Raw genomic sequence first — 13,056 nt, forward strand, 5'->3', positions numbered from 1 at the left:
CCTCCCATGATTGCTTCTTCAATTTGTGTTCTGCTTTGTTTCCCTCGGTTTTTGTTTTTATTTTTGTTTTGCCAACATTTTTTAGCTTGGCTCAGCTGAATGCCAATGGCGATGAAAAAAAGATGCTAAACTTCAGGTTACGCCATCTCTCGTTTTATCTCGCTGTGGGGAATTCCAGGAAATCGATAAGACCTCTTAAAATGTATCCACATTATATCTGCATATGTATTCAAATATCAACAGTTGCGCGGAAAATATTAGTGGCAATTTCGATCTGATTTGAAAAGGTATTAGTTAATCGTCCTAGAAATTACCTACAATTGTCGATATTTTAAACAATAAACGCACAAATTATATATAATTTTTATATTTCATACACGTTATAAAATAATATTGGTCCTTTTATTGTTCTTTTGCAACTTTAAAATTAACCAAAAATTAATAGTTATATATTAAACAGAATTGTATTCTTTACCATTCAACACAGAAATATATAACTAAACCTCTTTTAATTTATTTCTGTGCATTGGATACTATTAATTTTACCGCCATTGTACCTCTTGTGTATGTAAATGTAAGTATGCTGCACATGATTCGAATTCTAGGCCAATTAAATTGGGATTTTGGCCCGCACATGGCTCTTCATGACCTTTCACACCCCAACACAACCCCTGGCGCATCCTTATCTCTATCCTTCGCTTCAACTTGAGTGCCAATTGTTGTGCCCGTATAACACTGAAAGTTAAAGCTGTGAAAATAAATATAATACTAAGATTTATAAACGCTTAACAGAGATATCAAAAATATTACGCATACGCAGTGTTGTCCAGACTTTAATGTTAATTGTAATTTAACAGAATTGTATGACCATAGACACAATTAATAATTGTACCGTGTCATAAGAGCACAAAAGGGAGAGAGAGATAGGGAGAAATGAAGCGAGAGAGAGAGACGGCTAGGGATTGAAACCCAACCTAAGGTTTAACATTATACCCAAAACACACCCACACTCACGTGTTTCGTGTGTTGGGATGCGGCTAATACCTTGTTAATTATTTCACACGCACACACACACCTCAAATTCAGAGGATGGACCTTAGTAGCTACTTTGATTCAAGGTAATAAACTCACTTTCCTAAAATTTTTTAGAGCAAAGTTGTTTGATTACTGAGAAATTTAGTTGTAAGAAGATTTCAGAGATGTTTTTCATTTAATACTATCATCTAGTAGTAATCGATAACATATCGAAATTTCTAGCTTCAAGCATGACTGATCACGTTTGGTGGAAGTGTGACCAGGTGGTTACCTAAATTTAGGTCCACCCAAATGCTTAGCCATATAAAAGCTCCTGTTTTCCAACGTGTCACGTGTTTGGCTTGTTTGCATTTGAGTTTGTGTGTGTGCTTGTTAGCCGTTTAACATTTCTGACACGCCAAGCGCAGCCACTGAAACTGTAACGGTAACCGTAACAGGAGAAGAGGAAGCACCGGCGGGATAGAATGGAGAAGAAGAAGAAGAATGAGAAGGAAAAGAGGACTCTAGCAAAACGAAAAGGATTATGCAACTGCCACTGACAGCGGGCAACACATTTTGCACCCAGGGGGCCAATAGAATGGGACGGTGGCAGGGGGCAGGGGGCACACAGTGCGAGCGAAAGAGACGGGGAATAGGGGGGGTTAGAAAGAGACGGGGAGCCAGAACTTTTGCAAATTATACAACAGGCAAACCCCGACGAACAGACAACTGCAGACCAACCGCCCGTCTCAAAATGGATGGACGTATGGACAGGGAGCGAGACGGGGATACGGATACCGAAAGAAATGGGCGAGAAAAATTCAAAACAGCGCTGCCAAAAATCCAGCACAAGCCAAAAACTTAATCCAGATAAATCTCTTAGGTTCACCAAACACATTTTATAAGTATTTAAAACATATATGGGTATATGTACGTTTGCACTACACCGGTTTTTAACTGATATCCTTCATATATACATAGTTAGAACCGGATCTGGTTAAGTTACTAAAATGTATCAATATTATAAAAATGGGAATGACTTGGTACTATTTTAAAGACATTTCAGAATTTAGTAGCTATCTCTTTAATAGATCTCAAGATCTGAAAAATATTTTAGGAATATAGATATATTATACCATAGATATGCCTCAATGGAAGTTACCCAAATTTTCGAAATAGTTAAGATCTCTAAAAAGTAATCAGCTTTTTTATCGATCTTCGAAAATAACCAGATTTTGTGAAAAAAGCTAAATTAGCCGCATTACTGTTGGACGCCTGCTGTTTCCATTGCTGCGCTGCTTGTGCTATTTGACCCAAATCCTATGCAATATTATCGTTTTACTGTCGCTGTTCTGTTGTTGCTCTTCCCTTTGTTGCTGCCGCTTGTGTTGCTGCTTGTCAAGTGAAAATAATTTCCAACAAGAAGAGCCCGACAAAAAATCGATAGTCGATAGGCAACTGTACAGATAAGAACTACTTTTCAAGGATCTTTCCGGCTCATCAACCACTTTCTAACAATCTTGGCCTGCAAGTTGGGAACTTTGTTTGAGTTTAAAGTTTTGAAATCAATATGATGATGATGAGCTTGGTTAACTCTCCTTGGGTACGCATATATACCACTGTGGGCGGCCATCAGAGAGTTTATAATAGTTCGACTTTATACAAAAAGTTGTACACTGATAGATTATTTTAACATATATAATTATTTAGGCCCTTATAGTTAATAATACCGAAGGAAAGACTAAATATCGATTTTATCGATAGATTTACAAGTCGATTACTCACCTAACAGCGCTTGAAACAAGCGAGATTTAAATATGCGTATAACGCGTTCGATTGCAATACGCAGCGCCCGATCCTGCGGCTCAGAAAGTCTGGCATGATAATCCTCGAGCAGCTCGAGAGCCCGATGAGCTTCTGCAAAATATAGAAAATAATATTATAAGTATAAAATATTTTTTGAAAAATATATAATAGAAAATTTATTTAAATATTATATGCCTATGCTATTTGATCGAACCATGTCTTTCCTTTATTGGTCCTAGACCATATATCATACTTAAAAGATTATATTTTTATAGATTTCTTTGGGATAGTTAGAGGGGCAGACACTAACTACTTTGTATCTCCGCAATCCGCTCCTCCTCATCCTGGCTGATCTCCAGACCCGCCTGTCCAAAAACCGTTGACCAGAAGCCCCGCTCGGAACCCTTTTCCGAACCCTGATCCGAACCACTCTCCCCCGCCGATTCCAGAATATGGGATCTTTGCTTGGGCTTTGGTTTTGCCTTCGGTTTCGCCTTTAGCTGCAGTTCCGACTGCGATTTCTCGAGACTTTCCCGCTCGAGGGTTTCGATGATGGTGCGGAAACGACTCAGTTCCATTCGCAAACCCTCGGCACTATGTCGACTGGATGGAGAGACGGAGAGTCCAGAAATTCCGGACAGCAGGCGGCATCGAGCTGCACCCGAGGAAGAGGACGAAGGACCCTCCCACTCATCTCGCGAGGCATCACTCTCGGACTTCTCGAAATACCCGGATTCCACGTCCGGCGTACGAACCATCGAAGTGGAGGATAGCAAGTGTCCGTATTCCAAGAGATCCTGAGCCGAATAGAAGCATTCAACGGATTCGCGGACACTATCGCGTAGGGAAGTGGGACACTTCAAGGGTTCGGGATCGATTTCGGTTTCCACTTGTGAATCTCTTTGAGGTTCCTTCTCTATATCACCATCTTTAATGGGTATTGCCCGGTGGATATCATCGATTTCTTCAGGCATTTCTATGGCTTCCGCCGATGACTGAACCAGAACCACCAAAGGCGGCTGGTCTTCTGCTCGAATCTGCGCTTTCTTCGGCGGCAGCAAAGACTCTTCTTCCGGCTCCTCCTCGTCGTCCGCCGGGGAAGAATCCTCCTCGGGCTCGTCATCGTCGTGGAAAGTCTTATCATCGCTGCTCAGCAGACCCTCATTGGGATCGCTGCTCTTTTCCCGATCCGAGTCCGTGTCAGAATCCATTTTAAGCGGACCAGCAATTGACAATGTAGACCTCTCTTCGGGTCCAAGTATCGCACTCAACTGGCCCGACTTTTGAGCTTTATAATGCCATAGTTGGGGGGCTGCTACCGCCGATAAATCAATAAAGATTGACGCTTTTTAAACATGTTTCTCGTTCTGTTTGGCCCTTTCATGTTTCTGTAATTTTCTTGTTTTTCCCCCAACACACTAAGTACAAATTATGTTAGTGCCTGTTGCTTTAAAAGCTCTAAAATTCCATATGTTTTTCAAGGTTTGAAACCCACTTTTAGTTTATCAAGCAGACGATAAGGAATTACAAGTGCTTTTGAATTATTCTAACCACTTTTAATTAATCAATAATTCAGTAATCAGTAACCAATTAATTCAGTAATCTATTTACTGAGGTACTTTTTAGAATGTTACAAGTGTTTTACAATTGAGTAAGCCTTAGTGATGCTAATTGCTAAAACATATTCTACACCGATTTGCAATTAGACAAGATTCTAATGGACATTTTTGCACTTCGTTTGTTGTCCCCTTTCGAAGAGGTCAGGGGTCAAGTCCCTTCCCATCGCTGGTTATCGTTGGTCGTTCGTCCAATGTTTGCCAAAAAATTAAACACATAATTTATTATTATAATCGAGTCGCATTGTGGCCCCCCAGCAAACACAGACACCCCAAAATATGTATATTTAAACCCAGAATGTATCTGTGTCCGTAGTTTGATGTCCCCAGCACGCGTCAAACGCCGACGATGACCTTCACTGACCATTTGCGAGGCTGCTGGCATCCCCAAAACCCATCCCCATACCCATCATCATACCCCGAAACATTTTCCCATTCCATTTTCCGACTTTTACAGCTTTTGTGGCACTCTTCTTTCGGTTTTTCTTCCCCACTCTTTGTTGGTTTTTGGCCATTTCATTTGCCCAAATATGATTTGTATGTGACATAATCAAATAAAATTCTTTGTCTGCATTAATTTAGTTTTTTTTTATAGAGGTTCTAAAGCAGTTGGATGCATTTATTTGGCCAAAGTCCCATCAGAAGCAATTAAGCCAACTTTTTTGGTAAACTTTTGCTGCCACCTAAAAAGTTAAATGATCTACTAGAATTACAATTGAAAAACTAATTCCAACTTTCGTGTGCATACAGTTTAAAACTTTTCCGCAAATCAATGTACTATTGCCTAAAGTCTATTACAAAAGTGTTGTACTGCTATTTGTAACTAAATAGATTGTTAGGGACACTTTAAAAATGTTTTACTAAAAAAGGTACCTACACAAAAAAAATGTTAGGGGGTAAAATTTACCTATAGAGATAGTTATGCAACTGTAAAAAAAGGTTGAGGACTATTGAAAATAGTACATGTATGTTATTATGGCTTTGGTTACTTTTAAATAGTAAAACTACCATAAAATGGTAAGTTGTGTGTATTTTGTTAATGGGAGAGTAACTATTTCGTTGGTAAAATTAACAATTTCATGGTTTGGGACCATTTAACTATTATATTGGTAAGTTTTACCCAAAAGTTAAAGTATTGTTAAGGATACTTAAAACAATACTATGCTGAATATGGTAACTATTTTTGTATATAGCATTTGTCTTAAGTGATTTTATCAAATACCATAACCTACTCTTTGAACAGTTCTAACTATAGCACCATTCATGGGGCAGCCAATTAAATGGATTTCTACGTAACGCTGAAGAGTGATATATGCATAGTGGAAAACTGAAAAAAAGGGGAGAATAAGAGTGCAATTTTTCGCTTACCTTGCTTTTTCACTGGCATTCTGTGAGCGGTGTTTCTGCTACTATTTATGGTGGTGCTGGTGGAAATGGCAGCGGAAATGGCGGTGGTGCAGCAGCTTTGAGTGTGGTTCAACGCCGCCGAACTCGGAAAAGCGTGGGTCGCAATTTTGAGAATTTACTGGAGTCGCTTTCGAGTGGAATTATGCGGGGAAATCGCTTTGGCTTTCGGTTCGTCCTTTTAGTTCTGCGGGCACATATACACATATATATATATTTGATATATATATAATTTTTGTATATAGTATATAGTGTGTGTTTTATGTACAAATATTGTTGTTTTTTTTGGCTTTCAAACGAAGTTGGAGATTTGCTTTTAATTTTGCGCTTTCAGTTTTTTGTTTTTGGGGGCAGTTTTGTGGTTACATTGACGTGTGCGTTTTCTCTCGATTCCTTTTCCGAATTTCACATTTCAGTGGCTCCTCGTCTACTTCCGGTTCTATGGCTTTTATATTGCACTTGAAATTCGGCTATCATCGAAATGTCGTTCTATCTTCTTCACAACACAGCACCAACACGAAAAAAAACACAGATCGTTTTTTGCCTTTATTGGGTTCACTTTACTTTACTCTATAATTCCATCCACCATCTAGAAGTCGAAAGACAAAATAAAACGGTTGAGAAACAATGCTCCTTTGGATTTATTCATCAAAACAAATTTTGTTGTATAATCATAAAAAAAAAATTTAGGAAAATTGCAGACACACACGGGCGCAGTGAAATACGCTTCCGATTGCAACGAAAAGTGTACAGTGGTAACTCGCTAAGGGGTATTTTTAAGTGTATTTGGTATACGGTGAAGCAGCCAGTAATTCTTTTAAATTTAAAGATATTAGGAATACGGTTAAGATCTCAGTATTGTTTTTAATTTAAAGAAAATTCAAAAACACTTTTTTGAAATATAAAAAAATGAAAAATTTCGAATCTTTAATAAAAAAAAATAATTTTTTGGAAACAATTTTGAAAAGACAAATTTGTATCTCACATATCCTAAAATAATAATTCAAATGGTAATGTATTGAAATGTTATTGATCATTTAAACAAATTTACCCATTTGTTTTGTAGTCTTAAATTTAAAGTATAAAGCACAAAAACTCGAAATATAGTCATATTTATTTTTTTTAAACAGGACTGATGCCTTTTTTAGTGACCACTGTTCCTGGCGTTTTTTTTCAGACACTCATATTTGGGAAATAAGAAAAATTAAAGAGGCAAAAACAAATAGCGTCGCGGCGATGTCGAAATTCTCGTCTGGCCGTTTGTTTCGCGATCGCCATTGTCGAGCTGATTTTATTTACATATTTTCGCCAGTCTGTGTGAGTGCTGGCTGCTTTTTTGCTATTTCAGCGAAATGTTTTTTTGTGCAATTGCTCTAGTTTCACTCAAAAAAAAAAAAAAGAAAAAAGAAGAGCGTCCAAACACGGGGGAAAAATGCAGTGGAGATAGAGTTGAAATGCCAAAGTTGGGGGAGTTATTTTCTTTTGTTTTTCTGGTTCCTATTTGGCTCGGACTTTGACTTGATAACTTGTTACATTGGCCAGGTCGAAATTCCGTAACGCCGCACACCCGCACCGCACACAGACACACGTCCAACTGAGGCAATAACGGTGCTCTGCTTTTGGCCCTCTGCCGCTGCCTCTGCTGCCTCTCCTCTCTTGGCCACCTTTCTCTTGCCGACCGAGAATCCCGAGCGATTCTCAGTCGTCGGTCGACGGACCAACAATTAGTGTTTGCATATACTACAGACACCAGATACAATATATATATCTATCTATCTATTTATCTGTCGGATGCCTTTCTTGCTCCTTTCAAAAGTTGCCAACGCGAGATAATCAAAAATAACTGAAACTTTTGCCTTAGTTTTTGGTCAATATTTGGCTAAACAAACGAGAATGTGGCCCACGTGCTAATGGTTCGTGTTTTTTTCGCACCATTATTACGTTGCCAACTAAATGTTAGCTCATAAAATAAATATCTTACAGGTTGAACCCTCTGAGCGAGATATATTCATAAGTAAAAAGTAGCAATTATCTTAAAAAAATAGATAATAAAAATGTTCTCTAATAAAATTAAGTAATAATATTTATATTCGATATAGAATTTAGAATTTAAGTATTTTTGTGATCGCGTACAAGACCCATAATTTGAAATGACCAAAGAAATTGTTTTCAAATAAAATAAACGGCATATAAAATCCAATAAAGATATCAAATAAAAAAATTCATAGCCAATTATTTTCTTTTTTTGGTATATTTCTTCTCTAGTGATCTCTTACATCTACGAAATATCTCATTATATATACATGACCTATATATTTTTCCACAATTTCTAAACAAAACAAACTTGCCATCCGTCGTGATATTGCAATATAAGCAATATTATTAAACTCTCGGTGATTTGTTTATACAGAAAATAAATAAAACAACCACACAACTCAGAATCAGTTAGGGCAGTCTCGAACTTAGTAATTGACAGGAAACCAAATCATAATACAAAATGTTTAAGCTTTAAACGATATATTGTGGCCTTGCTTGAAACGATGTTTTTATGTTTTAAAGATTAGATGTTCAGATATTATTTAAATAAAAATTGAAAATATCTCCATAAAGTTACCCTGACTTATAAAAGGGGTCAATAGGTTTAAGAACTGCATTCTGCTATCATAATTTAAGTCTAACCCTTGGAAGCCCGAGAAAGCGTGTCATTTTCCTCAAAACAACAACTGTTGGATGGCTCTTAGGAATTATTTAACAATTTGCCATCTAAACCGACAGTCCTAACTGCCGGGAACCCATTATTTTGACAGACAGGACAGGATCCTTGGGTCTCTATTGAAATGAAGCCCAGTCACTTTGATTAATGTTGTGTACGCCAGTGACGCGAATTACTTAAAAACAATTGAAAAACTAGACGGGTCAATACACAACGCCCAGGAAGGCCAGGCAAAGGGGAGAGGGCGATGAAGAAAGTGGCAAAGGGGAGGCCAAAAACAGGGCTAACGACTGGAAACTAGGAAACGCGCATCGAGAAAGACACCAGCAAGAATAATAATAATAATAGTAGCAATAATAACAACTACAGGGGTAACGAAGGCCGGGTTCAATCACCTTTGGGAATTACGTACCGGTTATTACGGTTATTATTATTATTATCCAACACGGACCATTTTCAACAGTCGTTCATATCTTTTAACCTGCACACCAAGGAAAAGTATCTACTTCCAATTGTTGTATCTAGTAAGTAAATGAATAAATATTTGGTATTTGGTAATATTTTAACAGAATATTTCCATCGATCTGTCTGATTTTTAGATTTTTGATTCTCTTGAGCTTTCTGCTAACTTGATAAATGCTTTTTAAATGGTTTCATTAAAATGACATTAGTTTAACGCATATTTTAAAAGGCAGCCTAAAGTCAAGGTTATTTTTAAATTAGCTCCCCTATTTTTTGTGTGTACCTACGCTTTGTTTGATTTAGTGTGTGACTTGGATTTCTATACATTTAATTTATGTGCGTCATTTGTTTCCTATTTTTAATGTCTTTCGGCCGTTTGAAGTACTTTTTTTCTATTTTTTTTCGGGCGCACACACGTCGTATAATTGATATGCATACTCTCACACACGCACATGCAAGTGTGTGCAATTGTATTGCCTATTTTTATGGTCCTCGAGTCCTTTGTGGTTTGCATGTGTGTGAGAATGTAAAAGCATGGGTACAGTAATCGTTGACAAGACGGAATTTGGGAATTGTCTATTTGATCATAGATTAGGATTGTATTTCAATAAAAGATATTCTGTTTAATTATTAAGATAGGCTGATTTCCTACTTCTTCGGAGCATGTTTTAGTAATATATTATTAAAAGATATACTGTTTAAAATCTAAGATAAGCGGATTTCCTACTTCTTCGGGCATTATTTAATAATATATTGTTTAAAAAAATACTGTTCAAAAATTAAGATAAGCTGATTTCCTTCTATTTTGAGGCATGATCACTTCAAATAATTTTAAGTGCGAAACAAAAGGAAATAAAGCTCAAGCATTTAAGATTGTGCAATAAATTCTCTTATCGATTTTATTCAATTTTATTTTTAAATGTGGTAGGTGAGGTTTTAAAGAAAGTATAAAAAAGTATCAATTGTCTTGGGAATTTTCTATAGCATATTAAAAATTATCATTCAATAATCGCATTATTTAATAGTGCCTTCCCTTTTAGTGAGTGGCCACTGTACCCCCTCATAAGCACTCCAACACACACACACACTTTGATTCACCTGCTGCAGGCGCGAACCCAGACCCAGAAAAGTATGCAGCAAAACGGAGAGCATATGCAATAAACACTCAATCCCACGCACACGGACACACGCAGACCCACACACTTGCAGCGAGATATTAACCGTTACGGATTGACGTTCGCCTGGCGGATTTTTGACCTTGACATGTCGCCCGTGGTTGTAATTGTAGTTGTTTTCGGTGGACGGTGGACCGGAGTGTCAAAAAAACAAAAAAAAAACGAAATGGTAAAGGAAAAAGGGACAAATCGGAGAAAATCGAAGGGAAAAGCGGGAGGAAAACTGGGTCGCAGATAGGAGGTGATTAATTATTCAGCCGCAGCATAATTATTCGAGCGTTGTGGTGTGTGTGTTATTTATAGACTAGCCGAAAACACAAAAAAAAAAATTACAGATACTAGACTACAATAAAATAATACACACCATAATGTATGCACAAAAGGGGAAGAGAGATGGAGAGACAGAAAGACAGAAAGAGAGAGAGAGAGAGCAAGAGAGCATTGTAAACTTATTTATACTAATGCGAAAATTTGCACACACGCTCACATTATTGTGAATTTCCCCCCGTTAAGTTAACGACTAAAAAAGGGATGCTGTGAATTATGTATGCTCCACACTTACGCACACACACACACATACACACCGGATTTCGATTCGATTGCAACTGCAGTGCTACACACGAAAAAAAAAAGTCAGCTGGCTGCTGTACCGTTACACACTTATACACGTGCCTCCTCGGCAACTATTTGATTTTTCCTGAATTTCCTTTATATCATCTGTATTTACAACAACATCCCTTGCATACACACACACAAAAGACAACCACCACACATACACAGGGACGGCGAAAAAAAGGAGCACCTTAAAAAAAAGTGTTTAATGTTCCGTTTTTAATCCTGCAGGCAAATCAAGGTAAGTTTTCATGTTTCTTCACTTGATCCTTTTTTCCTGGTTTTTATTTTGTACTTTTCTTTGTACTGCAAGCCGACACCGACTGTGTTTTATGCTACACACGCACACACACTCACTGGCAAAAAGGACATGCGTTTGGCACAGCCTTCGGGCATTTTATGTTTAATATAAATAAGTAGCGGCAGCACGTTGGAGAATATATATTACGGTTTTCTGCTCTGCTCACGGAAACACTAGTTCTAGTTGAAAACAGTGTTACCAGAGGCGCGCGAGGTGAGAAACTCCAATAAGAAGACCTGGGCTAAATTTCAAAGCGAGCGCGCGAAACTGTTGATAAGTTGAACAGCGTCTGAAATCTTTAAATTAACCAAATTGAAACGTACTGTTGTTAAATAATTTAAGAAACTTATAGTTTAAGTAAACAAATACATTAAGTATCAACAGATACGCTTGTTATTGATATATGACGGTTTTGAAAATTGTAATGGATCTTATTAGTTACTAATTAACTTCAAGAATTTGTTAACAATATTTCTCTGTTGTCTATTTATTTAGCTTTAATTAAAATGATATTAACTAAACTTCCAATTGGAAATTTGCCGATAAATCCCAGGCAAGTGGCAGCGCTACCCTAACTATCGATATCGAAACGTTATATTTGAATTGGATATTGGATTTAAAAAATAAATATACAATAAAGAACTTCATATTGAATAAATGAGTTTGTGTTATTGTGTAATAAACGATTTTGTCTTTAAGCTAGCAGCTATTAAATAATATAAATTAATTTTAAGTGGAAACATGAATAAATAGTCTTGATAAGCACATCAACCCATTCTAAAAAGTTATTGGTCTCTATAAAGAAACTTTATTCCATTCATTAATCTACCCATTTCAAGTTTTTGTTTATAAATAAGCAGCCCACACATCTGACTAAAAATTTAATATTTGGCACCATTTTGAAATTGGCACACCTTACAAAAAAGTTAGCGAAACAATGAATAATATGCAATAACTATAGGCTTTTTCTAGGTAGAATCAAAAGTTATTTAGCTGATAACTTCGGCCTCTTAACAATGGTAAACTTCTCATTATTACAACTTGTACTAAGCATTTAGCAAGCTTAGCTAAAACGCGTCTAAGAAAATCCAAGCAAATAATTAGCACGCTTACTCAATTTAAACATACAAAACGAAAGTTGTATTTATTTTGGATTCGCTAGCGTCAGGCCGTCAAGACAGTAGTGTTATGGTACAGGATTTATGGTTTGTCCTTGTCCAGAAGGTGGATCTCCGATTCCGGATGACGGGTCACATAATCAGATGGCCGCGCCAGAACGCAGCGCGGAAAAAAAGGTGCTTACATGATAATTTTTTGTTTAAAAATAGCTTTAACAGTAGGACAGTGGCGGAAGCTCCCCGGATTCGGATGTGGAGTCGAAATACCCAGATCCCAGATCCTAGATTCCAGTTTTGGTAACATGAACACCCATCTACAGGTCGCCGCCGCCGCGCTTTTGGAGCATCTGGGCAAAACGCTGGGTGATCAGCAGCGAGGTGTCGATGAAGCGGTCGACGCAGTTGCTCAAACACGTCTCGGTGGCGTGGTCCAGCTTGGTGCTCGGCTTCCCGATGCACTTCTCCCAACAGATCTCGTTGAACTCGTGTATCTGGGGGGGATGGCAAGTGTGCAAGTGTTTAGATTGTTTATATGATCCAATCGGTTGGGGGATGTATGAAATGTATGTATGGGGACTCACCTGCGCATTGACCTGGGCCTTCTGTTTCTCGATCATGAGGAACTCCTGCAGCTCCTTGTCGTTGCCGGAAAGATTCTCAAATTCGGACATGGTGTGATTTTCAGTGAACAATTCTAAATAACCGGGGTCCGGAATTTTATATATTTTGAGGTTTGAGGTTATATAAACGGCAGTGACAGCTGTGGCAGTGGAGATGTAACAAAAATCGATGTTTTATGCTGTCGATGTTTTTCGGGCAGCCATCGATTACTTAA

The 13,056-nt window shown here is 37.7% G+C and overlaps 2 protein-coding genes across 29 annotated transcripts in view; both read right to left on the minus strand.

Moving 5' to 3' along the window:
* dlg1 (discs large 1) overlaps nucleotides 1–11,310 on the minus strand; it is a 44,334-nt gene extending 33,024 nt beyond the window's left edge. For 14 of the 28 annotated variants that reach the window (XM_065868031.2, XM_065868029.2, XM_036820582.3 and 11 more), the window contains exons 1-2: nucleotides 3,131–4,046; nucleotides 2,800–2,931 (exon numbers count right to left, since the gene is read on the minus strand). In XM_065868031.2, the coding sequence (XP_065724103.2) occupies nucleotides 2,800–2,931; nucleotides 3,131–4,031 (1,033 nt within the window). In that variant the 5' untranslated portion in view covers nucleotides 4,032–4,046. Of the gene's footprint in view, nucleotides 1–2,799; nucleotides 2,932–3,130; nucleotides 4,095–5,804; nucleotides 6,433–7,373; nucleotides 7,392–11,159 lie in introns of those variants that run through there. The other 14 variants (XM_036820590.3, XM_036820589.3, XM_036820588.3 and 11 more) reach the window with 11 other exon arrangements.
* A 906-nt stretch (nucleotides 11,311–12,216) lies between these two features.
* Nucleotides 12,217–13,003, minus strand: Tim8 (translocase of inner membrane 8). Its single transcript, XM_017083406.4, has 2 exons — nucleotides 12,803–13,003; nucleotides 12,217–12,712 (listed from the first exon to the last, which is right to left on the minus strand). Exons 1-2 carry the CDS (start codon nucleotides 12,890–12,892, stop codon nucleotides 12,536–12,538), a joined length of 267 nt encoding a protein of 88 aa, XP_016938895.1. The 5' UTR covers nucleotides 12,893–13,003; the 3' UTR covers nucleotides 12,217–12,535.
* Nucleotides 13,004–13,056: the final 53 nt, after the last annotated feature.

Source organism: Drosophila suzukii, chromosome X (assembly GCF_043229965.1).
Source record: "Drosophila suzukii chromosome X, CBGP_Dsuzu_IsoJpt1.0, whole genome shotgun sequence".
NCBI lineage: Eukaryota > Metazoa > Arthropoda > Insecta > Diptera > Drosophilidae > Drosophila > Drosophila suzukii.

Bases quoted from the DNA above. Each gene is read 5' to 3' on its own strand.
- Tim8 (XM_017083406.4), bottom strand. From the start codon at position 12,892: ATGTCCGAATTTGAGAATCTTTCCGGCAACGACAAGGAGCTGCAGGAG. The intron at 12,713-12,802 runs GTGAGTCCCCAT...CATCCCCCCCAG, and splicing joins AGGCCCAGGTCAATGCGCAG to ATACACGAGTTCAACGAGAT.